Source organism: Pangasianodon hypophthalmus, chromosome 15, assembly GCF_027358585.1.
Source record: "Pangasianodon hypophthalmus isolate fPanHyp1 chromosome 15, fPanHyp1.pri, whole genome shotgun sequence".
Taxonomy (NCBI): domain Eukaryota; kingdom Metazoa; phylum Chordata; class Actinopteri; order Siluriformes; family Pangasiidae; genus Pangasianodon; species Pangasianodon hypophthalmus.
The window spans coordinates 22,226,363-22,248,233 of record NC_069724.1 but is presented as its reverse complement, the minus strand read 5'-3'; the positions used below and the strand labels follow the sequence as shown (position 1 = coordinate 22,248,233).

The following is a 21,871-nucleotide window of genomic DNA, read 5'->3' as shown; positions in this document are numbered from 1 at the left end:
GTGCACTAGATAAGTTTCCTATGAAGCTGTTTGGGATTTAACCCATGTCACAGGGTGTTGTTGACTGAAAGCAGCATGGAAGCCGTGCGACAGATTGTGTGTGCGTTATTTGTAAGATGATAAACATTTCGGCGGTTATTTACTTTTAAATAGTGCAATAGAACAAGGTTAGATATTATAAATTATAATTTTGGGGGTGAAAGAGTGAGAAAATGCCTCGCTATGCACAGCTTGTAATGGGACCTGCTGGAAGCGGCAAGGTACAAGTTCACTGAATTACTTCTCCAACAGATAATAACATCATTTTTACTGAAATAATTGCTTTTATTTGTTATATATCTATTGCTTTTTTATTCAGCCACTCTAATTTTTAGTTTTTCTTTTTAATTTCACTATTTTGTACATGATTACAGTCAGTATAGAACTAATGTAAAAAAGCTACTGGTGGACGATGCAAATGCCTGATACCCTGATAACTTGCAACCTCCCAATGATAGTCTGCATAATTAAAAAACTTAAATGTATAATTGTTCTTATGAAGCTTTCTGTAAAGAAATACTTCATTAACATTTAAGGAAGGAGTGTCTCCAGTGTTAGTGCGTTGTAACCATCAGTAAGTCTTCATGTCTTTGCACTTAACATTTTGTCAGTAACATGACAAGCTGGATTTCATTAACTTCAAGAGAGCATATAAAAATCATTTATAGCTGCTATAACATAAGTAATAACAGGAACTGTCTTTTCCGGGTGTTCCACAATATTAAATGTAACTATAAATGGATGAAAAGTATGCTGTGTCCTTCATTAATTAATTAAAAATTGTAATCATTGGTGAATTGCTGTGGTATAAGAGAAATAAAACACTCTGGGGCATGCTGTTATAGGAACATAATAAGCTGCAGGTGGCAACAGTAGCCCTGTCGTTGATTATTTTCCTATAACGCCACTCCACAAAAGTGTTTTATTCCTTGCTTAATTGCCATCCCTAACTGATATTTAAGTTTATATGTGTGTGTGTAAAAACCACTAAGCATGGCCAGACCATTTCCTTAAAGCCTTTAGGCAGGTCAGATGGCTGTATCTGTAAAATAAATAAATAATAAGCGTTGTAGTATAGTCAATAAAAATTGTACCGCTACCTAATTGTAGTAAAAGCAGGATAAAAATGGGCTGTTCTGTGCTATTTCATTTCTTTTGTTTATTTTGTCCTACATAAAAGGACAGGACACAACAATACGTACACTCTTTAATTGTGCACTATTTTATATTTTTGCAGAGTACATACTGCTCCACCATGATCCAGCACGCTGAAGCCATAAACCGCTCCATACAGGTCGTAAACCTCGATCCAGCTGCAGAGCACTTTAATTATCCGGTCATGGCAGGTGAGAGCAATCGGTAGAGCAGGAGAGTCGAAATCTGGCCATGTGTGGCAAATATACTGAGTCTGTTCATTAACTAGTAAATTGAGTAAGTTTATCAAGTTGGATAATTAGAAATATCACTAAAATGTACCTGATTCTGGATTTGTGGACTAGGGGCATCCATACACTTGGCCAAAGAGTCTAATCTTCGACAAATTCCTTTTTGACTCAGGAATTAATTGTGTGATTGATACCTCGCTTCTGATTTGCATCCAAAAATCTTTTTCGCAAAATGGCATATAATATGTGTGTCACTGCATTGTTCCTATTATTGCTTATTTCATTCATCTAATAATTATTTATTTAGCATTTATTTACTTTCACTTGTCACTCACTCTGTGGTTTGTGTGAATGCTTGTACTCGGTGTATTGAGGAGTTGTCTCAGATTCCTCTGTATAACATGTTATAGGATTGGCAAAGGGAGGTTGGAGAAAGTACTAGTAGCAGGAGTGCCAATAATTCTGTCATGTAATATTTTTTCAGTAAAGTTTTTGTTATATGTTTTTCGAATGAATTCACTTTGATTAAAGGTTCTCTCAAATTGATGGGTCATTAACCAAAAAATGATTTCCAAATTAATCTTAATTTGCCCATCTTTACCAAGGGTGCCAATAATTCTGGTTGACTGTATATACAAAAATTATTCAGGATTGAATCGCTTTTAGACATGCGTAGCCGAGTGAAACCCACACCAGCATTTCCAGGTCTACCAGAGATGGTTTTCTGGACCTTCACTTGGGTTGAAACACTTTTTATATATAAAAAGCTCAAGAATGAAAATGCCCTGAGTCTAATACCGTGACTGAGTTAAACCCTTAAATTAAAAATAAACAAATACAAATTTATGAGGAAATTATGGCAGGTTGAATGATTATTCTGCCATTTCATTTTCCTTAAATTAACAGATATCCGAGAGTTGATCCAGGTGGATGATGTGATGGAGGATGACTCGCTGAGGTTCGGCCCGAATGGAGGCTTGGTTTTCTGCATGGAGTACTTCGCCAATAACTTCAGCTGGCTGGAAGAAAGTCTTGGGCACGTTGAGGATGACTACATACTTTTCGACTGCCCAGGTTATTAACTAGTTATTTAATTACAATTAAGAGCATTGAACACTTAAGTAAAATGTTGGAAGTCATACAGTAAAGAGGAAATTCAAACAGTAAAGAAATTCTTCAGAGTTGGTTAACAAGCCACGATGAATAAATGGCCAGTTCACTGGAGTGAAACCACGTTATTCATATTCTTATTTCTCATTTCAGGTCAGATTGAGCTATACACTCATCTTCCAGTCATGAAGCAGTTAGTCGAGCAGCTCCAGCAGTGGGAGTTTCGTGTGTGTGGCGTCTTTTTAGTTGATTCTCAATTTATGGTGGAGAGCTTCAAGGTAATAGAGGTCTTGAGATGTTAGTCCTGTGTTCATTCTCTTATTTTAGAAGATTGTCTTTCGACTTGGCTTAATCTTCCTCACAGAGTAAACGTGGATGTGTGACCTTGCCAGAAATTAATCTCGCTAAATACTCTGTTTTCCAGTTCATTTCTGGTGTAATGGCAGCCTTGAGTGCCATGGTGGCGCTAGAAATCCCTCAGGTCAACATCATGACCAAAATGGACCTGCTGAGTCCTAAGGCTAAGAAAGAGATCGAGAAGTAAGTGAGGGTTAACAGAAAGTAAATTTTTATTATTAATGTATGCGTTGTGGAATATAGTGTAATGCAAACAGAGAGGTGATGTATGTATATTTACTGCAGGTATCTAGATCCGGATATGTATTCGATGATGGAGGACAGCTCTGTCATGCTGAGGAGCAAAAAATTCATGAAACTCACCAAAGCAATCTGTGGTTTGGTAAGTCTGCTATTACGAAGTAGGAATAAGTAGTGATGGAAAGACTCACAGATGCAAATAAGTAATTCGGGGTGCCAAAACTTTGTAATTTTAAAATTAAAATTAGTTATTTAAAGAAATTTGTAAATGTTACATAAAATTTGGTGAACTATATTCAGATGGATCAGACGTGCTGTTTTCTTTAGATTGATGACTACAGCATGGTGCGTTTCCTGCCCTTTGACCGCACTGATGACGAAGGCATCAGCATTGTTCTCCAGCACATTGACTTCTCCATCCAGTACGGCGAGGATCTGGAGTTTAAGGAGCCGAAGGTAGGCCATATAGTGCTGCGTATAATCAGACAAATAGGTCATAAAAAACTTAGAGTTGTAGTCCTAGTCCAACACACAGGAATAAGTTTTTTAAAGTCAGGATGTGTTTGACATTGAGAAACTCTTAAGACGTGCTGATGAGTGGATATATAAACTCAGCAGAATGGTATGACTGGTAATGGCTGTGTCCCAAATGCCAATATATGAGTGAATACTCATTAAAATTTGTTCTTTCTAATTCTTGGTCATTAAGAATGCTTAAGAGAATGGTTTTATGGTGTCTAAGGAATGTGCAACATTTCAAAATTACTACATCATGACAAACATTTTGAAAACCCAAGAATACAAAACAAAACACGGAATTGTACAGAATGTCGGAATCCAAAAACACAAAAACGAAATCTTTAATGCACAAAACAAAATCTAATAACACAAAATGAAGGCTAAAAACAAAACACAACGAAAACAAACCTTCTTACGAAAATATATAAAAATATGTAAGATAAAGCAGCAAATAACGTTTCATCATGTTTAAATGGATGTACACTCGTGCTGCACGATGGGAATTCCTTGGCCATGGGGTAATAATTGTTTTTTTTTTTTTGTTTGTTTATTTTTTTTGTTTTTTAATGAGTCACTGTATAGTGTATATCTTGGTATCTTGATTATGTATTATATTGATTATGTATTATACCTTGGTTATATATTATCTATTATAATAGATGAGTATTAGATGATTCTGTCTTGTCATTAACATTGCTTTGTATACAATTTTCTTCACAATCTATATTGTCATTTTTTCCACCATATTATCACTTTTTTTTTTTTTTCCCAGGAGGATGATGAGGAACCTGGCAACCAGAATTATGATGAGTATTTCCAAGACAGAGTGGATTCCTAAACCCCACGGCCGCGTGACCACCTGAGAGGCTGAAGGGAACAGATATTTGTAATGCACTCAGCTGCTTACTGCTGTGGAAATCCAAACCTACAAGTGAACAACACTTCAGAAAGCGCCTGGGTGTGAAGAGAGAATATTCAAGAATTATTTTCACTTTTTTGTCAGACTGCATAATTCTTTTATGCATACATCTTTTATCTATGCTCATTGCTCATATACTGGGTATAAACATAGCTTGCTACATTGTATAAGTTGTAATGTTAAATATTTTTTCAATAAAAGTGAGAAAGCGGATGTGTGTGTGTGTGTGTGTGTGTGTGTGTGTGTGTGTGTGTGTTCCAAACCATGTGTCATAGTTGTATTGTAAAAAAAAAAAAAAAACTTTTCAGGTGAATGGTGGGTTCTAGCAGTAAGCTGAAGGTTCCCTCCAGGTTCTCTAGTTTCTTCCCACCTCCAGAAAAACATTCTGGTAAGTGAACTGGCGACTCTCCGTTGCCTCTAGGAGTGAATCAGTGTGTTCATGGTGACGGACTGGCGTCCCAACCAGAGTGTATTCCCAAATCACACCCAGTATTTCCAGGACAGACTCCAGATCAACCACTAACCTGAATGAGATAAAGAGGTTACTGAAGATGAATTAATGAGTTACAAGGTGGAATATTTCTCAGGTCCTGATGCTCAGAAATTAAACTCGTAGCATTACAATTCTCGTAATGGTGGATCCAGAGGCTATCCCTGGAGCTCTGGGTGTGAGGTGGGAATACATCCTTGATGGGATGGCAGTCTGTTGCAGATCACCACACACACCCCTTCACACACTCATTTAGTCCCTGCAGCTGTGCTAACATCTGTGCAACCTTAAATACTGTTAAAATCTATTTAAATCACAGGATGTCATGCACATATATACCTGTTCCATTAGTATCAATATAAACAAAATGTTGTTTAATTTGTAAAAGAAAATCAGTGTCAAAATTCTGTTATATTTTATATATGTTTTAAATGATGGCGTCTGAGCAACACTGAGTGCCTTGGAAGTGAAAATAAAACACAGAAGCCTGGAATTAAACTCTCAAACATGATTATTTTTTTATTGACTTTCCTGCCCCCTTGTGGACATCAAGTGTAACTGCACTGGAATTTACTATCCAGCTACTTCCGGTATCGCTGTGTTGGGTGGGACAGCGGAAGCGGCATTTTTCAGTGCTGTGACATTAACCGATTTCCTTCCAAAACCAGAAAACGTTTTAAAAATGCCGGTAAGCAAACTTGTTTAAAACATTTAAACTCGCCTCTTTTTATATATATGACAGGAAATGTGTCTTTAAAGGCTTTTAAAATGAGAGTCTAGCAGCCTTTAGCTAGCGAGCTTGCTATATTAGCCAGCTACATGGTTAGCCAGCCATCTTATACACCTTTAGATTCATTCTTATTAACTTTAATATGATTCTGAAGCTGATTTATAAGTTTTAAATACTGTGGTTTGTTTTTTTAAAGGAATAGTGGTGCATATCTGTAATGCAGTATCTTAGAAATTCAGTGCTATAAAGCTTGCTTTGCATTGGTTTGTAAATATTCATATCACTAAAGATGTGCAGAAATTAAAAATTGAAATTTTATTAAATCTTCTATTGCATTGTTTGTTCTTTTCATTTTCAGGCTTATCATTCCAGTCTAATGGATTCAGACACCAAACTGGTGGGAAATATGGCACTGTTGCCCCTCAAAACACAGTTTAAAGGCCCTGCTCCAAAAGAAAGTAAGCTATTTTTTCCATATTTCTAAAAATGGAAGCTGTGAATTTATGTTTTATATCGGTTTTATGTATGTTTTCTAAGAGCTGTGGCATTTCTTCCTTAAATGGTCTTCAACCTGTCACATCTCAGACTCGTCAGCTGTACATAATGTTCCTGTTTCCGTTTTTCTCTTTCCTCTTTCAGCCAAAGACACAGACATCATCGATGAGGCCATCTACTATTTTAAAGCCAATGTTTTCTTCAAGAATTATGAAATTAAGGTAAGGCGAGATGAAAAAAAAAAGCATAACAAACCCAGGAAGTGAGAGAGGACAGGAAAAAAAATGCATGCATGCCTCAACGTGCATGTCAGTCTCAGCCGCCTCTGGCTGTACATTTCTGTTTCACCGTCACTCATTTCCAGTATATTTCCAGAATATTTGTTCTTTTTTTCTGCTTTCTGCTTAGAACTGATCGTAGGTAGTCTTGACTTTCAACTTAATCATGTTGTGATTGTTTCTTGGACCGATTTTAATTTGCCTCACACTGTTTATTAGAACGAGGCAGACCGAACGTTGATCTACGTCACTCTGTACATCTCTGAATGCCTCAAGAAGCTGCAGAAGGTGAGTGTGTGTCACTTATGTAAGGAACAAAACACTTCGGGGTGTGCTGTTATAGCAAAATAATCAACGATGAAACGGAGTTACTGTTACCACCACGATGTTGATTATTTTCCAACAAAATCATGGCTTTTTAAGTGTTTTTATTCCTTTTATACCGCAGCAATTTGCCAACATTAACAACAGTTTGTTTATGAAAGAACATGTCGTACTTTTTATCCTTTTATAGTTACATTTAATGTTAATGTACAGCAGCTATAAATATTCAGTTCCTCACTAAAGACAAAAGATAAAACAAAAAACGCAGATCGTCATGTTACAAAGCATAAACTGCATTGTTCCTGAAGACTTGCATGGTGGAAAACTTTTTACCTACAAAATGCTGACACTAAATAAACATCCTTAGAGAAAACTTCATTTAAAAATTACGTTTTTTTTTTTTTGTTTGTTTGTTTTTTGTTTTTTTTTTAAATCCATATTTATTTCCAAACTCAACTTGAATCTTTCAATCCAGACTATCACTACTATTTTACAAAATGACTGATTTAAAAATGAACTTGCATAACTTATGTAGCTCAACTGACAAAAAGCAGACATTGGAGATATTTGTTAAATAAAGTTTATAGCCCTTGGTGGTTTTATATATTCATAGTTCAGCAGAGTTTTCCATAAAATTGGACTTCAGTATCTCCTACCGTCATGTGTTTTGAACCCATCCTTGTGTTTGATCCACAGTGCAGCTCAAAAGGCCAAGGAGAGAAGGAGATGTACACGCTGGGAATCACCAACTTCCCCATCCCAGGAGAGCCGGGATTCCCTCTCAACGCCATGTACGTTAAACCTACCAGCAGACAGGAGGAAGGTACGCCGCAAACAGCTTCATTACTCCTCAATCACAATAATTCAGACTTCAGTATACACACTTCCAGTCAATGTTTTTTTTTTTTTTTAATTCACCTTTTAATAAGCTTTATTACAGTTTATTCACTAATTTTGCCTGGCAGAACGATACTGAATAGCAGATGAATAAGAAAAACGAAATCTGTGTGGAACTTCTTAAGTAATGGAACTCCAGAAGAGTGCTGTATTAAGTACTAAACTAAACATTTAATAATAAACATTTCTTGATTATGAAGTATTATGATGAGGTCATTTAAAATAGATGGTGTTCAAAAACTTTTGGTGATATGTTGTATATACTGTTTTATGAAAAGGTTGATGCTTTACCAGGTTTTTAAATTTAATAGCAACACATTCTCATCACAATCATCAGCAATCATCACAGTTATTCTAAGCAATCCAAATACAATGTAAAAGCTCTAAAAGCTCCAAATGCCATTCCTGTGATGGGGGGTCGTGTTAAACGTGCCTGTGTACACAAGAGTGAGGAAATATAGTACAAGTTCAGAATGACCTGGGAACGATTTCTGTAGTTTAAGTATATGATTTATAAATACCGTATGTTCTTTAGAGAATTAAATCTGAGCATGTTTACATTTGGACCGAACGCAGGATTATGGGTGACGCCTCCAGCATCGTACAGCTGTAGCTTTACACAGTGCTTTGACCTGTAAACTTATCAGTCTCTACTCCCTTTGTGGTGTTGAGCCGGTGTTTGTTCTTGTGTCCTGCGCAGAGACTATGAGGGCTTACCTGCAGCAGATTCGTCAGGAAACAGGCCTGAGACTGTGTGACAAAGTGTTCGACCCACAGACAGACAAGCCAAGCAAGGTAAGACGGTTTATTAAGTACAGATAGATTATAATCTATGTTCACTGACTTTTTTTTTTTATAAAGCAAATCTAACATAAAGATGAAGATAAAGCGTCAGCTGAATTTCAACATATGTTTGTTAACAGCTAAAAAGATGCTGTACACTAAGTTTCCACTTTATTAGGTACACCTACTTTATATCTTCTCTTACTGGCCAGTTTATCATTTACAGCCAGCATATAGGACACTTTATAAGTGTACAGGTACTGACTGTAGTCCACCGTAGAACCGGAGCTGATATACTTGTATCAGTACTCACATAATATCAGGTACAGCAGTGCTGCCGGGGTATTTCAACAATGTGTTCACTGCACTTTATTCTGCAACACCTTCCTTGTAGGTCCAACCTGTAAGTATTATAGCTGGAGACTATATTTCTTTATTTTTCCATGAACCACTGGTTAAATGTCCACCACTTATACCTGATACTGGCACCACACGCTACGATGCCAGTGACACTGCTGTGCTGAGAATATACACCACCAAAATAATATCTGCTCAGCGGTGGTTCTAGGTACACATGGGCTATGGTCAGTAATTCTATAAATGCGAAGTGACCTCAGTGGTGGGTGTATGAAGAATCGAAAATAAGAGTGTATATAAAGTAGATGTACCTAAAACAGTGACAGCTGAGTGTAAGCCGTCTTTTTGTTGTTAACAATGAAAGCATAAGTTCTATTAGACTACCTGAAAATTATCATCCTGTACAGATCATCTGAAGATGGCTAGAAACCTGCTAGCTAAGGTTGATTTCTTCACACAAAAAAAACACAATTTGATCAGGTTTTTGGATAACTATGTGCTGTTGTGAAGCAGACATAAGCGTAATCAATTCATCTTGTAATCAAATACCAGATGCCGGGATGTCTACGATGCATATTTCAGTAGTTCTCAGAACTATATATAGTAGAAAATGTCACACTATGACCATCACACATTAATGTCAACCCCACATAAAATGGAAGTCAATGTTATAAAACCACAGTATGCTTATCACCAATTTTTTTTTTTTTTTTTCCCCCACAGTGGTGGGTGTGCTTTGTAAAGAAACAGTTCATGAACAAGAGTCTGTCTGCTCCTGGTCAGTAAGAGGCAACTGGGATCTTCTCAGTCATCCATGTGGAACGTGGGTGGGATTCTGCATTTGGTTGTTTTCCTTTTTTTTTTTTTATTTGGGTTTACTTCCATTGGATACCAGATTTAATTTTATACTGTACATTGGATTTCCTGCCATCATACTTCATGTATGTGCAACACAAGGTAATCAAATAAAAGCTGAAAAATAAAAACGGTTTATTCTATACTTGTGTACAAATACTTGGAACATTTTCTGCACGGAAAGGGTTTTTATTCTTCTTATTTGGGATAAATGTGTGTAAATGATGATTCTAGTTGTTGATGTTGTTCCTTAGCCACAAATATTTTATTGTTTCTGTTGGGAAAACATGATGCACCTGAGGAGAGTAAAATATGAGAACAAGAACCAGAAATGTTAAATCAAATTAACCTTTCTGTTCCACAAATTCAAAGCATAAATTAAGTGATGAGAGAACACACACAACAATCTTTTAGACTTAAGACAAAATGCTTTTATTGAGAAATAATAAGGTAAATTAGGAGAAATGGACAAAAGATTTAAAAACTAATATTACTGAGTGAGTTGCATGTAAACGGCTGACAGCTTTAACACTGCATATAGCCACGACTGAATAAAACTTGAGTGGAGGAGAAACACAAACAGATGGTCAGATTGACGTGGCTATAATACAGGATATTTACAGTCACAGAATATTTTATACACAAAAATATTCTCTATTTCATGAATACTCTTTTTGGTTTGTCAAAGGAAACAGGAGGATTCTGACAGACCTGGCATCGCTGAATTCAATCCTCTCCTGTACAGGAGGAGACATTAAGGCAGCAGGGAGCACACCAACTCCTTAGTGAGAGACAGTAGTGGTGTGAGGTTCTCTATAGCTACAGTGAGTGTGAAACTGAGAAACTTGCATAAGTGACTTTGCACATAGTTGATGGCTCAGAGGCAGGGGGCAAAAAAAAGCAAAAGGGTCATGCATTACACTTCATCAAGATCCAGACAATAAATAAGTCTCTCTCTCTCTCTCACACACACACACACAAGCAAACAAAATATACTTCTAACCACGCATTCAGAGAAGATTCAGCTGTGAGAAAATTTCCATTTCCTTGTGATTCAGTCTCAGACACAGAATGATGGATCTCTGATCTCTTGTACTTCACGCTCTCCTGCCTGTGGGAAAGAAGAAAAGAAATTTCATTAGTAATTAGTGATTATATCAAGGACAAATTACAGCTTGTCCTTTTAGATGTCAAGCCACATGTAGGAGAAACAGGAGTGACATACTACTGAATATTCACGTTTCACATGAAGCATTTCTCTTCTCATTATAACAGAGCACTGCTCTATGCCTAGGCTACATTAATTAGTTTGTAAACATTTCAGTTTGTCCATTACAACCATCACAATTACTCGTTAAAGCAAACAACTGGTGTTGATTTTTTTTTCTTAATTTAAGAATCAATGTCAGTCAATAAGGATGCACCTGATCCTACAACTATCTTGCACTTGTTTTCAGTTGGTGGGAAATTTTAGAGAAACGTATCGCTTGTATTTTGCATCCCAAATGAATAGATGTAAATTTAATTATACACCTCAGACCAAACTCAGCTTTAGTGTCCATTTTGCTTAAATATCAGCAACTTTGCTTACTTAATTCCATGATTGCTGCTGAATCCTCTTTTTTAAAAATTTTTATTTAAGGTTGTAAATTATCTTAAATATGTTGCTTTAGAACTATTAGCTATTAAATTCTGAACTTCTGAATGATTTAAAAATAATATTTGTGGTTTCACATTATCTCCATTTCAATGTTTCTATTACATTTTATATGGTTTAACGTACCTACCGCTGGGTCACGTAACCCACCCCCAAAATATTATCGGAAGAGAAGACAGGAAAATGGAGAAGTGCAAATGAAACTAAAAAAAGGTTGGAAGATGAAAAATATTGAGAATAGTTGGCAGCAAAGAAACACGGACGTTAAATAGTTAAATATAAACTTTGTCACAGGTTGCAGTTTGCACTTCAGGCTGCTTTTAAACCATCTCCATTTTTAATCAAATGGACTCAACATGCATCTTCCTCCACTGCTGACAAAGACTTATGACTGAATAATCCAAATACTGGGATAGCAGAGATTACAGCTTAGATCTGACCACTCATGATCAGATTATATAGTTTATATAGTGTGTATATAAACACTCAGTGATAGTATACAGACAGAATTACCATTTATATGAGTACTACAGTGAAGGGAAGATCTAGTCGAATGCCATCTCCTGGCTTTTTCTCACACAACGGGCTACTTTCCTTTTGAACTCTCCATTGGGATCCTCTCGCCATTCTTTCTGTCAACACACACAACCTTGCATATCATCCAAGTTCTCTCCACAACAACATCACAACGTGGTTAACCTGTGCTGGTATCTGGACTTACAGCAGCATCCACGTTGGCCGGCGAGTCACTGTTCGGGTCGGCTAGCATGGAGATGACGCTGATCATGATCGTCTCGACGGTGTGGATCGGCAGCCAGCGCTCTTCAGGCTTCTCGTAGCCAAACCTGTCCTCTCCTGGCTCGTGTAAGATTGAGATGCAGACGTCTCCGTTCTTCGCAACTGAATGTGTGAGATCAGAATCACATCAAGCACATGATAGTGACACATTACTGCAAAGCTTCATAAAATGCCGCTGGAAGAAAACATGTGGTCCAAAAGAAATTCCAAAATGCCAGACAGAAATTGGTGCAAAACATAATTCTGTGAGCACAACAGTTATATGCAAAATATATGCAAGTTGCTTGCTGTTTTTTTTTTTTTTTTTAAAAAAAGACACCAGCTTTTCTAATTATGGAACTCATATATGATGACAGTGTATTAAGAAAGGCTTTGGTTATTGAATGAGTCTTGTATAGATGTATATACACATGTATCATAGATAAAATGCATGTCAGAGCTCCTGAAGTAGTTTGAGCAATCAGATATAAATCAGTTTTAAACTTTAGTCTTAGGTGCAATTACACCTGCATGCTTTTCTCTACCTTCAAGACCAGTTGAAGGTAGTCTAATCATATGCACTTACCATTAGGGTGCCAGATTTCTGTAACAAATCTCATCTTTGGAGGACGGAGTGGGTAGTCATGAGGAAATGTGAGGTTCGCTTTAAAAAATCCACCCTCGCTGTTCCAGGAAAAAGAAAAACCGAGAAATAGAAATCCTGTTAAAACACTGAATGAAGTTCTTTCTACCATCATAATGACTGGAAGTGAATCTGTACGAATTACTTACTCACTCAATTACTTACAACAACGTATCTGCTGGACCGATGATCACAACCTCCCACTGATAGATATCATCATCGTCGATCAGACCAGCCGAAAAGCCCTCGACAGGGTTCTTATTGAGTTCTGTGATCAAATACAAACAAATCAATATTTTCTGACAATAACCCCACAAAGGACAAGCCAAAAAGCTGAAGAACAGCCTTTAAACAATCAGGATTGAGAGATCATCTGCCCTTCTTATGGATCTTACCATCCACATGGGTGTGAATCCAATGGCACAGTGAGATATATTAACACAATCATTAAATCATTAGCTTGTAGTTGATATAATTTACTGACTACACAAAGTCTAACAGCTGATAAATCTATATAATAACGTAATTCGTTTGTGCAAAATTTCTTTAAATAAGATAAACAGGTTTAGGATTACAAACATTTCCCCACTCACTTGTATTCCAACAAATCCCGCCTCTTGCTTGGCTCTGATTGGCTGACAGCGCCTGAGCTTCAACAAACAGCCAATCGCAGCACAGGAGGCGGGATTTGCCACAATGTGGTTAGGACAATGTAGCTAAATCGTGCGTGCAAGCCGTTTAACTACCTGAGCTAAAATATACTCAGGATTGTCTAAACTATAAATATTTCACCTGATGTAAGTTAATAACATCAAAATAAGACTATGTGTATCTCTGGAAACGTCACTGTAATCTTATTGACCTGTTTATCTGTTTTAGCAAACCGAACTAGCTTAACAAATCACTTGACAGTTTTATATTTAAGTTATTTGAACATGTCAAGCCATGAAACAGATGCTAACTTAGTTTAACATCATTTAACAGCTATGTTTTCGCTAATTATCTAATATTTCTCCCAATTTCTAATTCTATAACTAGTTTATAGCCTAGCTAGCTAGCTGCAGAGCCCGAAAAGTAAGTCTAATTAACATAAAAACACTAAAATATTTTTTTCATTACCTGCTAACTGTTTTCTAAGAAGAAGCGACGACTGCTCGGTCATTTTAACTAGCCAATTAGATTACAAAAAAATAAACAAACTCAAAGTAAATGCAAAGATAACAGCGAAGTTCCAGCACCGTGCCTGCTGTTTCGCTTCGTAACTGCTGTTGTCGCCTGATTGACATTTTTTTTATCCAATCACGGTTGAGACCCGCCCAAACGCCTCGTGCGCATGCGCAGCAGGGGAAAAAAAAGGCGCATGCAGATTGCGCTATAAATCTGACGCATGCGCTATGAAGCATATTCTCCATGGGTTGAAATAAAATAAAACACTAATAATAAACAATTAATTAATTAAAATAATAAAGAATAATTAAATTAAATAATGACACATGTAACACGTATTTGAAAATCTGATTTGATAAACAAAATGTTACAACAAAAGATAATTTAAAAGAGTCATAAAAGTTTTAGAATAAATTAAGCCAGATATATATCTTATAATATAAAATAATTAAGGTAGGTAGAGGGAAACTTTAAGAATTTCCAAGCAGGGAATGAATCTTCAGTAATTTTGTAACAGTGGTCTGGAGATTTGCATTTTATAATAATCTTCTTCTACATCTACTTAATTTTACAATTTCTGCATGTTTAATGATGGTATCGGAACATTATGATGGAAAGTCTTTATGATTTACCTCTCTGTTCAAATGAGCACGCGATTATAATTTATTAATAGATGCGACTCAGAAAGCATGAAGCCGACTGAGCAGAATCTGTGCTGTAGTAATGATAAATGTCCACTAGATGGCACACTACTCACATCCAACATGCAGTCCCAGGGCCAGTCAGAGTGCTTCCTTACTTGGACAGTTTTGAAAAATGTAGCTTCAAAAGTCTATTTCAGCTGATCATCATGCATCATCAGGAGGAATGTAAATATCTTTGGCTCAAAAGATGCCTTAAAATGTCTGCATAAAGGGACACACAGGCTCTCCCTCTTCTCCACCTCTTATCCTGAGAGCTTCATTATCTCCCTCACATGCCAGATTCTTGCATTTGCGTTTTTCCAGGTCCTTATAAGGCCAGTGTTTGGCTGTGTGCCCAGATACCGACACCAAACATAGCCTTAATATGGCAGAGGATGGTTTAGCAGTCTCATTCCTCACCCAGGAAATCAAAACAACAGGATTAGCCTTTTGCTGCATGATATAAGCAGACCCGGGTGTCAAAAAGTAGAACATGGCGTGTGGTGTTTTTGGTTTTGTCAGAAATGGACATTTGATGTTAACTGATTTTCACAGAGCTGCTGAATTCTCGATGCTGACTGGTCAGAAGGTGTTGATTCATTTCCTATAACAGCGTCCCTGATAGTAGTTCCGGCTGTAAGGCAAATCACAGGTTTACATTAACACGTCCGTTCAGGACTTGTATGATGGATTAATTAATAAACAGATGAAATGTTGCTGTTATGTATCAAAGAAAAAAATGTACAACCATTTGTCATCTGAAGTTTTCTGTAAGGAGATTTTTATTTAACATATACGAAAGGAGTCTCCAGTGTCAGCGCTTTGTAACAGAAAGGTTTTTTTACCACATGAAAGCTTTCAGGACGTGTCATGTCAAGATGTTTTTTCATATTATTAACTAGAAGAGGGATAAAAACAAGAGGCTAGTGAGGGCGCATTGGTTTGTAGCTGCTGTAATGTAAGTGATAACAGGAACTAACTTCTCTTGCAGATATTCCATATTACATGTATCTAAATATGGTTAAAAGTAGGGCTTTTTTTAATACATTTAAAAAATTGGTATAAGTCAAAAAACACACTTCAGGGCATGCTGTTATTAGAAAATAATCAATTTCAGTAACTCTGCTTCACATCAGGCTACATCACATAACCCTACTGTTGATTATTTGATTATTTTTTATTCCCTATATAGCCCATTGTATTTTAGTGCAAATGAAGAAGTTGTGATAATCCCGCTGAGAATATAGGAGATAATAAAATTCAACTGTGTAGTAGTGTGTAGTAGACACACTACTACAGTTACTTACAAGTCAAAATGTCTTGTCAGTCTGCATCACACCATCCTGTCATGTTTTATTCCCTACTAATGGTATATATTCTTTCCTGCTGAAATAGCGTTCATTATTAACCCACGTCCAAATTCATATCCCAACTGGTTTAATATTTCCAACAGTTAAATAAAAGCCATTACATCATGGCATTCCAAACCCCAGAAAGTGTAACCACTTTTGTGTGTTTATACTGTATGTCCATAGTGCACAGGCCAAATGGTTTGTATGCAGCTCTCGTTTTAATGAATGCTCCACTATACTGGACTGCTGACTGGGCTATTTCCCCCTCAGGCCTGCCGCAGTTAAAGTGTCAGTCATGGGGTGAGCGATAAATGGCCTATAAATGGCTTGACGGTCTATTGGGTGAGATACTGCACATGCACAGGAAATGGTGAGATCTTTTTTGTGGGAGATTGTATTTTAATTTGCATGCATCCAGTAGTCTGGAATAACAAAACATTAAAAAAAAAAAAAAAAACTTTTGTAATACATGAATCATGTGGAAAGAAATTCACATGGAAATAAATAAATAAATTGTAAAAAGATCACACTTGAAAAATTACAGCATGTGAAACACACACACATACACACACACATATCTTTAAAAAAAAATCACACTTGAAAAATGAATCCTATGAAAAATGTTTCTGTAAGAGACTGTAGCTGTAAACCATTTTAACTCGGATGAGTAAACTGCACCAACTGTCTTGCCTACCTAATCTATGTATTTAAGGGTAACTTGAAAAAAAAAATTAACACCCTAATCAAACCAACTCAAAAAACTCCCTAATTGAACCATTTCTAAATATATTTTTTGCTGTGCCATGACAACTTTTCAGATCATCAGTTTACTCCATCATCAGAGCAATTTTAACACCATATATGGTTAAAAGTTCATTCTGAACAGAAGCATTAATTAAAAGTTTGCATGCACTTAAAGGTGACTGTAAAAAAACAAAAAAAAACCTGTGTGAAATCTAGCGTCACATATCTCCATGACAACCCTGAGGTGCCAAAACTAATTTAGCGTGCTCATATCCGTTTATCTGTGCTCATGGTGTGTCGGAATGATTGCAGACTCTCGGAGCTCAGAGTTAATCTTGATATTTGTTCCTGCAGCCTTGTTTTATCAGTGACACAGCATGCACTGAGCGAGTGCTCTATCACAGTGTCCAAATATAACCACATTTTTCCAAATGGCTACAGACATTCCTTAGACTGTCCCGATCTTATATTGTGGCTGATCGTTAGTCAATAACTACAGTTTGTAATCGTTCAAAAAGGGAACTAAACAGCTGGGAAGTTGAGGGTTAAGAGCCCTAAAGTTTTGTGCTTGAGAGCCAAACATTGTCTCTGTGTTGCTCAGATTTCACCTTATGACCTTCCAGTCACCAGAACACCACATCCCAAAGCAATTAACATAGTGATTCTGTGACTGCTGTGCCATTTATGCCTTATAACTCTTAAAATATATCAGTTTTCAACACCGTATCCAATTTAACCAGTCATTGGTTACCCCTCTCAGGCGACAATTTTCCAAGCTTTCTTTGCTGATAGACTGCATTTTCCTCTTAAATGAGTAACAGGGTTAAGTTTTTTAGCATAGAATTAGCAAAACATATGGTTAGCTAGCATTAATGATTTATTTTATTTCTATAAATTAATACTTCACATTCAGTCTATAATTTGGATAACAGGGTTGTACTTTCAAAGTGAATTCATCTCTGAAAATAAAGGAAAGCCAAATGAACTTTTCTTCTTCACATGATCTTCAAGAAATTTGGATGATGCAACTTTGAACATGTGACTTGTCAGTGGAATGTTCCAAATATTTTATTTAAGGGGGTGGGAGGGTGGGGTGTTTGGGTAACGGGGTTGAGTAAATGTGAACTAAAATGTATATTTTTCATAACCTATAATGGATGACTCATGAAAAAAGGATGGATTCAGACGATTAGATAAAAATAAGAAGATTTTTTTGAAGTATGTTAATGTTTATATTTCAGGCTAAAGGGGCTGTAGATTTTGTCAATTGTATATATTGTATATAAAGTTATTTATATGACACATGTACGTGCATTGTTGTGAAGACAACTTTATCTGATTTTAAAATGTCTTTTACCTTTACTTTACATACATATTTGTAAATGTAATAACAGTGGGGAAAAAATGACACCCCAATAATGGAATCACTCAAAATCTAAAATCTTAATTATAATGTAATTATCTAAAGGTATTTAGTTGTGTGAAATTTTCTTATGTGTTTTTACAAACTAAAATGATTACGTAGAAATCAACATTTCATTGAGTATTTAATTTTATATAATGTATTGCAGAAAAACAAACCTTGTATTTAGGGTGAAGTCTCACTTGTAATGACATTATTATATTATGCATATTATTATATTATTACAATATGTGAAGTGTCATTTAGTGCTAGTCTGAAGATCCTGAGCGAAGGAGTCTGTCGTTTCTGGAATGCACGGGGTTGTTATTTTGGGCGAGATCATGTGACAGTTCAAGACATTTAGATATGTATCAGAAATCATCAGTGACATATTTGTTTAGTCATTGTTACCTTTTACGAAGTAGGTTATGGCCATGTAAAATCAGCCCAATAAAATTATTCATCTGAATGAGAAATAATATTTATTATGTAATATTTTTAGTGTGTTTTTAATTTTTTGGTAAGTAATAGTGAGAGAATAAAGACTTGTTCATTAATTATTCTTGAACTGGAGACTGATGATGAATAGAAATGACACATTTATTTGCCTGTGGTGTTTCCACACAATCCTCAAAACTGTCTTGTTCTAAAATTAAACTCAAATTCATATCTTAAGTGGCAACCAACATAAACCTGGACTTACTCAGATTTAAAGAAAAATATTTCTTCTTGATTTGTGAGATGTGGAGGGGGAAAAAAAATCTTTGAACCATTTCTTTAAACTACTCGAGATCATGACTCACATGTGTATGTTTTTATTTTTGCAATATGTATTTTTTTTAAATTTATTTATGCACATTTTTAATTTTATTTTTACATGTGATCCCCCCCCCCCCCCCCCCCCCCCCCATTTTTTTCAGTTATTTTCACATTAATTTTTCACATGTGGTTTTATTTATCACACATTATTCACAGACACATGATCACATTACTGTAAGGATTGATTTCTTTAATAAAAAATAGTCTTTTTCAGTGTATGCTAAATATCTTTCCCCTAAACCAAAACTTCAAAAAATGTTTATTATATATACATTTAATTAAATGACTCAGTCACCAAGAAAACATAAATGTAGATTACATTGTATTTCAGCCCTTAATAGTTACAGCACGTTTTCACATGAACACGGGGCGTCATGATGTCGACATCATTGAGCAGGATAGATCAGCTGATCCAATCACAGCCGACTGACGTAGCAGGAGCTGTGATCTGATTGGACAACTGCAGCTCCTATACAATGCAGTTTCATTCTAGAACAGTCACCACATGATCACAAATCGAACATGCTTTGATGTCACCGCTCTGATTAGCCGCAGTTGCTAACTTTTGCAGTACGTTAATATGTCCGCCATATTGGAAAGGGCAAAATTTTAACTGTAAGACACTGCAGGTCCTGGTATAATTTACTGTAACTCGGTTTGTGTTCATTTCATTTTTAAAAAATTGCTTTGTTTGATGTGCAGTAAATGTCTTCATATTGTCGGTGATGTAAAATTTTGATTAAGACTAATTTTTGGAAAGTGCTGGCATAGACATTTCAGTTGGAAAGTTGGGTAGAAATTATTATAAGATTTGCCAACCTTAAACAAGTGATTTATTCTTAGTTTTTTGTATGTTTAAATCTAAATCTTAAATATTTTAATGCTAGTCAGAATTAAACAGTAACATCACCAAGCTAGTCCTGTACTAACCCCACAAAGTCTCTCATAAAATAAAATTACACCTGTGAAAAGTGATTCCTTTCCCTCTTGTTTAATCTTTTACATCCAAATTCATTGGCTTTTTGTATAAAATCTATATTAATGCTCTAAATTCAAATCAATTCTATGAGGCCAACTTGAAGTGTTGCCCTATCAAATATGGCGGCGACATCGTCGCGTTTAGCATGTAGCTCTTCTACCTTTTCATGGATGTTTGAGTAACGGTTAATGGGATTCTGGGAACAAGACGTCTTTTGACGTCTTCCCAGTACATATTTTTTCTATTATTTCAATATGTTGTATTAACATATCTCATCATAGATTAGCATTGGCGGTTAGGACTCTTGTTTCTTCATAGGACTCAAGATGCACGCGCTGTTCTACGTAGAACGTACGCACGCACGAGTTCCGGGTTGTCTTCAGCCAATCAGTGGAGTCCGAGACTTCCGGGTCGTGTTCAGCCAATCAGAGGCTTCCACATGCGGACACAGAAACGGAGCGTATGCGGCTCAGGCGACAAGCAGAGAGAGTGAGATAGAGAGAGAGGTGAGAGCGGCGCGCGCTGGTGTGCTGATGGTAGTAGCCGGTATTTTGCTGCTCTTAGGAATGAGTTCAAGATTTTTTTTTTTATTTATGACGGCAGCTCACCCTAAATACTTTGAGGCGCGTTACACAACGTTTTGACGTCTAAATGACATCGCTGTAGGTCCTCACTCCTGACACCGGTTCGGCTAAAAACTTATCGGGTTGCGGTGAAGTAACGTTAGCTTAGCATTTAGCATAGCTGAGTTACAGTCCTCGGCGTTGTGCTGTGTGTGTGCGCGCGCGTGCGCTAATTTACTTCTCAATTATTGACTTAACTACTGTAACGTGTTGCTCGTGTATTCAGTTTTGCTCCTTCACTGAGAGCTAAAAGAATAGCTATTAGTGTGTGTGTGTGTGTGTGTGTGTTTGTGTGTGTGTGTGTTTTAAACGCCGGCCGTCCATTATGGAGAACGCTCACACCAAAACGGTGGAGGAGGTTTACAGCTATTTCAGCGTGAATGAAAGCACCGGACTCGGCCTCGACCAGGTGAAACGACAGCGAGAGAAATGGGGTCCAAACGGTGAGTGAGCGACTCGAGCTGCTAACTTTTTAAACCCTTCAGCTCATTTTAATATCCGTGTAAGCTAGCGGATGAGAGGACGGCTAGCCACGCAAATTAGCACTGTCATGTCTCTTCAGCTAGATGTTGCACCAGAGAGGTGTTTCTTTTTTCTATTTTTTTGGAGCTGATATGAAAAAAATGAAAAGCTTAAATGAATTAGCTGACTGCGCGTTAGCGAGCGTTGCTGTGGGAAACGTGCTGAGGCCTCGCAGCAACCGGCAACCGTTAAAAGACGAAATGAAAGCGGCTGACGTCATCGCGGACTCAGCAGAGCCGGCCGCGGTGTGTTCAACACCACCAAGTCAAGCAGTGTTTTCAAATACTAAGCCTACCTTAAAATGAGCACCTTTTTATCTAGAGCTGTTTATAGAAGTATAATACTTTACTATTCACGAATTATACATTTACATCATACTTTGTTGCTTATCTACGATTAAATATTTTTTATAATAAAAAAATTATAATAAATAACTGTCATGCATCTTAACATCTCTTTTTTTTGTCTTCTGTGTGAATCCTTGCCCGACCTACAGAACTGCCAGCAGAAGAAGGTAATCCTATTGTTTCCTTGCATCTGCTCTTCATATGCATATCCGCAGCAATTCTGCTATCTATTCACATGCATTTGCATTTCTTTGTTTTGCAGGTAAATCACTGTGGGTGCTGGTGATCGAGCAGTTCGAGGATCTCTTAGTCAGGATTCTTCTTCTAGCAGCGTGTATATCATTTGTAAGTACTGCGTTAAGTGTTTAAACATTGTTT

At 36.6% G+C, this 21,871-nt stretch overlaps 4 protein-coding genes across 6 annotated transcripts in view; 3 read left to right on the top strand and 1 right to left on the bottom strand.

Moving 5' to 3' along the window:
- gpn3 (GPN-loop GTPase 3) lies at positions 1-4,782 on the top strand. The gene is made up of 8 exons (XM_026929040.3): positions 1-260; positions 1,277-1,385; positions 2,331-2,498; positions 2,688-2,812; positions 2,959-3,074; positions 3,177-3,273; positions 3,459-3,587; positions 4,423-4,782. Exons 1-8 carry the CDS (start codon positions 213-215, stop codon positions 4,486-4,488), a joined length of 858 nt encoding a protein of 285 aa, XP_026784841.2. The 5' UTR covers positions 1-212; the 3' UTR covers positions 4,489-4,782.
- An 821-nt stretch (positions 4,783-5,603) lies between these two features.
- arpc3 (actin related protein 2/3 complex, subunit 3) lies at positions 5,604-9,921 on the top strand. 2 transcript variants are annotated; one of them, XM_026928710.3, is made up of 7 exons: positions 5,604-5,747; positions 6,148-6,247; positions 6,429-6,505; positions 6,782-6,850; positions 7,583-7,709; positions 8,484-8,578; positions 9,647-9,921. In XM_026928710.3, exons 1-7 carry the CDS (start codon positions 5,742-5,744, stop codon positions 9,707-9,709), a joined length of 537 nt encoding a protein of 178 aa, XP_026784511.1. In that variant the 5' UTR covers positions 5,604-5,741; the 3' UTR covers positions 9,710-9,921. The 2 variants fall into 2 exon arrangements, with proteins under 2 accessions (XP_026784511.1, XP_034167362.1); XM_034311471.2 differs by lacking the exon at positions 9,647-9,921 and adding an exon at positions 9,184-9,243.
- Positions 9,922-10,186: 265 nt separating this feature from the next.
- ube2g1b (ubiquitin-conjugating enzyme E2G 1b (UBC7 homolog, yeast)) lies at positions 10,187-14,135 on the bottom strand. Its single transcript, XM_026928705.3, has 6 exons — positions 13,975-14,135; positions 13,021-13,123; positions 12,799-12,896; positions 12,157-12,335; positions 11,949-12,067; positions 10,187-10,889 (listed from the first exon to the last, which is right to left on the bottom strand). The coding sequence occupies exons 1-5, from the start codon at positions 14,015-14,017 to the stop codon at positions 11,981-11,983; spliced, it is 510 nt and encodes a 169-aa protein (XP_026784506.1). The 5' UTR covers positions 14,018-14,135; the 3' UTR covers positions 10,187-10,889; positions 11,949-11,980.
- Positions 14,136-20,471: 6,336 nt separating this feature from the next.
- Positions 20,472-21,871, top strand: part of atp2a2b (ATPase sarcoplasmic/endoplasmic reticulum Ca2+ transporting 2b) — a 31,841-nt gene continuing 30,441 nt past the window's right edge. For both annotated transcript variants that reach the window (XM_026929038.3, XM_026929037.3), the window contains exons 1-3: positions 20,472-21,067; positions 21,643-21,660; positions 21,756-21,838. In XM_026929038.3, coding sequence (XP_026784839.1) covers positions 20,950-21,067; positions 21,643-21,660; positions 21,756-21,838 — 219 coding nt within the window. In that variant the 5' untranslated portion in view covers positions 20,472-20,949. The remainder of the gene's footprint in view (positions 21,068-21,642; positions 21,661-21,755; positions 21,839-21,871) is intronic.